Source organism: Etheostoma spectabile, chromosome 7 (genome assembly GCF_008692095.1).
Source record: "Etheostoma spectabile isolate EspeVRDwgs_2016 chromosome 7, UIUC_Espe_1.0, whole genome shotgun sequence".
In the NCBI taxonomy this organism is placed as follows: Eukaryota; Metazoa; Chordata; class Actinopteri; order Perciformes; family Percidae; genus Etheostoma; species Etheostoma spectabile.
In genome coordinates this window covers 10862624-10868580 of record NC_045739.1, presented here as the reverse complement: position 1 = coordinate 10868580, position 5957 = coordinate 10862624, and the positions used below count along the sequence as shown (strand labels likewise).

Genomic DNA, 5957 nt, shown 5'->3' with positions numbered 1-5957 from the left:
ATAATCTACAATGTAAATAGTCATGAAAATAAAAACGCATTGAATGAGAAGGTGGTACCAAATTTAGAGCTATTGCTTAGCATAAACACAGGAAACAAAGGAAAACGGTTGTGCTTCCTGACAACTTTCTGGGAAAACCCAGCCAAAAGGTATTCTGGCACATAGCTCACCATAAAGCCACTTTTTTTTTTTAGATACAACAGTAAATGTATAAGCTTTAGAGGTGCTGGTAAGCAAGCTAGCTATTTACCTCTGCTCTGTCTTAATGCTAAGATAAGCTAACCTGGCTGTAGATTAACCGACAGATACACGAGTGGTATTGATCTTTTTATCTAAATCTTAAAACAAGTCATATTTATTCAGCATAGAATAATTAAAAGTATAGTTGGAGTGCTATTTATTAATATGTTATTTATTAAGGCTTCTGTATTGATTCATCTTTTCTTTGATGCTTCCCTCCAGGAAAATCTTTTGAAGAATCCTAGTAGTGGGAAATGTTTACAGCTGAAAGGAGACAAGCTTCAGATGGACCAATGTAATGCTGCTGACCTCTACCAGCACTGGACCTTCAGCTGACCTCCCAGTGTGCCCATCAGGTGACCTTTGGCACATTGTGTCCCGTTCCTCAGACTGAGCTGACAGAGCCAGCTCAACATTGATCCAGAAGGGCTCCCCGCTATGAAATTTGTGGCTCATGGACAGTTAAAGATAGAGGACAAAGAAGAGAAAGTTGCATCTGTTGAAGACACTCGGATAGGCCTTAACTTGTTTTAAATTTATTTATGATGGAAACTCAAAGATATTTAAAGGTGGCTGGGAACTGACTGTGGGGCAATGGCTGGGAACTGCAATGAACTTATTTTAGTAAATTTACACTCTAGCTTGAAAAAAATCACAATTTAGTGACTTTATTTTGTACGATGATGAATGATAAATGTGACAATATGCACAAGTTAACTAAAGAGCAAGATTTGTCTGTTTTTTTAAAAATAAAACGTCTTTGTTGTGTTAAGTGATCGTTTTTGTTTGCAAGTATCTAGAAAACATTTCAGGTTCCATAGCGAAATGTTTTTCACTATGAAACTTTCATCTGTCCTAATTAATAATATGTATGTGTCAAGTACTAATGTTATAAGTATTAGAATTTTCTTTTATTTACTATTTTAGCCAAGTAATAGTCTGTATTGATTTATTGGGTGATTTCCTGAAAGAATGATTCATTTAGAAGTCACTGATGCTACAGATATTAAATAATCTGGATTTACAGTAAGATTTTCTGCCATGATTCATGACTCATTTTATAATCTTGTGAAAATTGCAATCCCAGAGGTTATGTACTGATAAGGATCATTCCGCAACAAAGCCATAACACTTTCTCAGTCAGAGGCACCTGTTATGTTTGCGCAACATTTGTCCAAGGAGTGGTTTAGGAGCAGGAAACGTTCCTGTCAATTGTTTTCAGCCTAAGAATAGACCTGCAATGTGAGTTTAAATGAATAGTCAGGACAAACCGGATCTAAAAGACTGTGCTCGCATGGAGTCGTCTCATACACCCAACCTGTTGGAGAGAGGTTATATGCATGCAAAGAATGAGGAAGCGGTCACATTAAGGCATTATTTATTTGCATCAATAGGTGGCAGCATTACCTCGTTGAGTTTTTCTGTAAACCAAGGATGACAATAGTAGTTTGAACATGCTGTGTGTCATGTAGCCACAGGCAGATGAGAGTGGCCACAGTAGGGGCAGACAGACCGGATGGGCCAGAATATGAGCTCTGAGCCTTTGACTCGCTCTGAGGTATTTGGACAGCTCAGGAGGGAGCTCTATGGGGAGGATCTGTCCAGTCCTTCCAACACACACATATTCATCATACTGGGAGCCTCTGTGAGTACAACCTCTGAATTTCTTACATAGCATAACTAACCACTGTTTCCACTATTCTAAATTTATAACTCATACACTTGCAATTTCCCTTTTAACACAATTTAACAAAGCTCTCTAGTAATGTTCTGTTTCAGAGGTTATACATTCTTCAAACTGGGTTGTTTGCTGAGGTCAGTTAACTCGTTTAGATTTCTATCTCCATTAACCTATAAACGGTGAAAAAGTGACAGGGGCCCAACAGAGCTGACACAAAGCCTCACAAGAGAACATATTGCAGTGTGGTAATTAGAGAATGAACATAATGGAATGATCACATGTTGACTGAAATGTGCTGCATCTACTTTTTCCTTTGTCAAGCATTGAAAGAAGGGTATAATTCTGGAGCAAAAACCTTTTTTTGTCAGACTGTTCTTGGCTTTGAGCCCGACACAAGTTCCAAAATCTGGTCATGTTTGTTTTTTCCTTATTTTGTAAAAGCAAGTAATCTGTTTAGATTTTAAAAGTCTCAGAGGCCTGCAAAGAAGGTGTGTTCAAAGTTCTCCCATTACTCAACAGATCCACCCACTCTACATCGCCACTTGTGTTCTTAGTTTACCTACTCTTTGGACTCTTGATTGATTCTTTTCATCTATAGTGATAAGTAGAAGCTCATGATCAGATCTCTTTTTATTTATACTATTTGCACAGGGGGATCTTGCTAAAAAGAAGATCTATCCAACTTTATGGTGAGTAAAGAATTGCTGCTTAAACACCAGTTGCACACAGAGTTGCATTTAAAGATGTTTGGTCACGTTGTAGTATGAGGAGTTTGACCCTTGGCCAGTGTTATGTATTGCTGCTTTTTCGCTGTTCCTTTTTCTTTAGGTGGTTATTCAGAGATGGCCTTCTCCCTGATGACACCTACTTTGTGGGTTTTGCAAGGACTAAGCTGACTCTGGAGGACATCAAGACAGTATGTCTGCCTCATATGAAGGTAGTAGATCTGAGGCTCCTTGTTGATTGTTTGGTGTGTCTTTTCAGGAATCATAGTTTGACATTTCCCTCAGGTCACTGTAGAAGAGAATGAGCGTCTCTCTGCATTCTTCAGTAAGAACTCCTATCTGAGCGGCTGGTATGACGACGACAGCTCTTTTGCTCAACTCGCCGCTCATTTGTTGTCTCTGCCTGGGGGAGCTGATGCCAACAGACTCTTCTACCTGGCCCTGCCACCCACTGTCTACAATCTTGTCAGCAAAAATATCAGAACCCACTGCATGAGCCGCAAGTCAGTCTCTGTTACACTAAATGATACTTTTCTTGCTATTTGATATTATTCTAATCAGCTATGTGTGTAAAACAGAGGCTGGAGCAGGGTTATTGTTGAGAAGCCCTTTGGTCCTGACCTCCAGACCTCACAGGAGCTGTCAGACCACCTTTCCTCCCTGTTCACAGAGGACCAGATCTACCGTATAGACCACTACTTGGGAAAAGAGATGGTCCAGAACCTCATGGTGCTCAGGTAACAAGCTCCATACACACATTATCTAGGACTTTATCACTGGTGTAAACCTAAACATAAAAGATGAAATTTCTGGATTTCAAGAGTATCCCCCTGCGTTGCTGGTATGGAGGGTTTTATTTTAGAAGTGATTTATTCTCTCACTTCCAGGTTTGGAAATCGCATCTTTGGACCCATATGGAACAGGAACAGTGTGGCCTCAGTGGTCCTCAGCTTCAAGGAGCCTTTTGGCACTCAGGGCCGCGGAGGATACTTTGATGACTTTGGCATCATTCGGTGAGATGAAAGTGAAAACATTACATACAATGTTACGGTTGCACTATAGCCTTTACTTACTCTGATTGCACCTCTTTTTTATGTAGAGATGTCATGCAGAACCATCTCCTCCAGATGCTCTGTTTGGTCGCCATGGAAAAACCTGCTTCCACCAGCCCAGATGATGTGAGGGATGAGAAGGTAACACCAATGATTGAATGAAAATAATTGAAATCTTTTGTGCGGATTCTCTGTCTTAAGTTACAGAGCATCCATGTCATTGCAGTCCTGCAATCAATGTGCTTTAGGTGAAAGTGTTGAAGTGTATAGCTCCTGTTACTGGGTCGGATGTGGTATTAGGCCAGTATGCTGGGAACCCTGAGGGTGAGGGTCCCTCCAAGCTGGGTTACCTTGACGACCCCACTGTACCAGAAGGCTCCTGCACGCCAACATTTGCCACCGCAGTGCTCTATGTCCAGAATGAAAGATGGGATGGTGAGGCATAACATGTTTTATTTAACTTCCATCACTTGTCTTAGTCTTCATTGTATGGAATCCCCTCTGATTTTCTCCCTGTCACTTTTTTGTACCCTTCATGTCTATCATTACATCAACCAGGAGTTCCTTTTATTCTCCGCTGCGGTAAAGCACTGAATGAACGTAAGGCAGAAGTGCGTCTGCAGTTCACTGACCTACCAGGAGACATCTTTGGCGAACGCTGTCAGAGGAACGAACTGGTGGTCCGGGTGCAGCCAGACGAAGCCATTTACCTGAAGATGATGACCAAGAGGCCTGGGGTTTACTTCAGCCCAGAGGAGACTGAGCTGGACCTCACCTACAGGAGTAGATACAAGGTGCTACACTTAACTCAAAGCATCCATTGTGGTCCACCATTTAGGTCAAAACGTCTTACGTTTTAAAATCTGATTTTGTTCTACTGTCAGTGTAAGTTAACTTCCAGAATGTATTTATTTGAATGTATTTATTTGTGTCTAATGATTCTTGGAAGAAGTTGGTCACAGTTTATTTAAATATTCAAATGTTGATCTTCAACATAATATAACATATCTATAGCATGCCTATTGGCTTTATTGTGACATTTGATAATATTTGATGTATTCAGTGTCTCACAATGAAGTTATGGTGTTTGAAACTAAAAAAATTGTGTAAAGGTGTAGAGATGCACCAAATAAGCTTAAAGAAGCAGTATGTAGGTGACGTTACAGATTGCAACCAACAGAATAACCCTCTGTTTCCAACCATGTAGTAGAACCTTCAGTAGCCTTCAGGTAACGTAAAAGTGTTACTGGTCCTCTCTAGAGCCAGTGTTTGGTGTGTCTGTTCTGGACTACTGTAGAAACAAACATGGCAGTACAACATGGAAGAGGACCACACACTACATAGGTATTGAAGGACTCATTCTAAGCTAACAAAAACACCACCAATGTAGGTTTCAGGTGATTATGCACTAATGACAACATATGGTAATCAGGAAAACCATATTCCATATCTCCAATAGATCCCCCTAAATCCTACACAATGCTCCTTTTAAGACTCCTTTTGTTTAAAATCTATAGTTGGCCACCCAACGGTTGAATACTATTGTTTGATATTGTATCACAGAATATAATACCCTATCAAACATATCCTATCCAAATAAATGCATGGTGTTGTTTTGAAGTGAGTTGCAGGATAGTAGAGTTTTCCTTGTATCGCTCGTATTAAGAAAGATCATTGAACCTGAAATAAGAAGATATTACCAGTTTTTCAACAGCTGGTATCTTCTTCTAGAACGTGAAGCTTCCAGATGCTTACGAGAGGCTGATACTGGATGTCTTCTGTGGAAACCAGATGCACTTTGTCCGCAGGTTTGTTGCACCATTTACTGTCACAGTTCATTGTCTAGGTATTTTATTTGAATGGGGTATTTCTTTGAGCTGAACTGCTCTTCTTTCTGTCCCAGTGATGAGTTGCGGGAGGCCTGGAGGATCTTCACTCCCCTCCTCCAAGAAATAGAACGAGAGAAGATACACCCCATCCCTTACACATATGGAAGGTAAAATGATGTGTGTGTGATCTGTTTTAAGAGACAGAAAAAAATACATGATGCAGATTTTCATTTTTAGTAATTTAATTTCTCTTCCTCCTGTCTTTTCTTTGGGTCCACAGTCGTGGTCCTACCGAGGCGGATGATCTCCTGAAGAGGGTGGGATTCCGCTATGAGGGAACATACAAGTGGATGCAGTCCCACACAACATGATGCCTTCTGTCACACGTTCTCACACACACACACTCACGCATACACCCCCCCCCCCCCCC

General features: G+C 40.7%; 2 protein-coding genes across 4 annotated transcripts in view; both read left to right on the top strand.

The window, feature by feature from the left end:
* galnt6 (UDP-N-acetyl-alpha-D-galactosamine:polypeptide N-acetylgalactosaminyltransferase 6 (GalNAc-T6)) overlaps nucleotides 1–1285 on the top strand; it is an 8558-nt gene extending 7273 nt beyond the window's left edge. For all 3 annotated transcript variants that reach the window (XM_032520505.1, XM_032520506.1, XM_032520507.1), the window contains exon 11: nucleotides 463–1285. In XM_032520505.1, coding sequence (XP_032376396.1) covers nucleotides 463–576 — 114 coding nt within the window. In that variant the 3' untranslated portion in view covers nucleotides 577–1285. The remainder of the gene's footprint in view (nucleotides 1–462) is intronic.
* Nucleotides 1286–1676: 391 nt separating this feature from the next.
* Nucleotides 1677–5946, top strand: LOC116692320 (glucose-6-phosphate 1-dehydrogenase). Its single transcript, XM_032520508.1, has 12 exons — nucleotides 1677–1885; nucleotides 2573–2610; nucleotides 2750–2858; nucleotides 2932–3149; nucleotides 3225–3383; nucleotides 3534–3659; nucleotides 3746–3839; nucleotides 3947–4133; nucleotides 4257–4492; nucleotides 5430–5506; nucleotides 5602–5694; nucleotides 5808–5946. The coding sequence occupies exons 1-12, from the start codon at nucleotides 1757–1759 to the stop codon at nucleotides 5896–5898; spliced, it is 1557 nt and encodes a 518-aa protein (XP_032376399.1). The 5' UTR covers nucleotides 1677–1756; the 3' UTR covers nucleotides 5899–5946.
* Nucleotides 5947–5957: the final 11 nt, after the last annotated feature.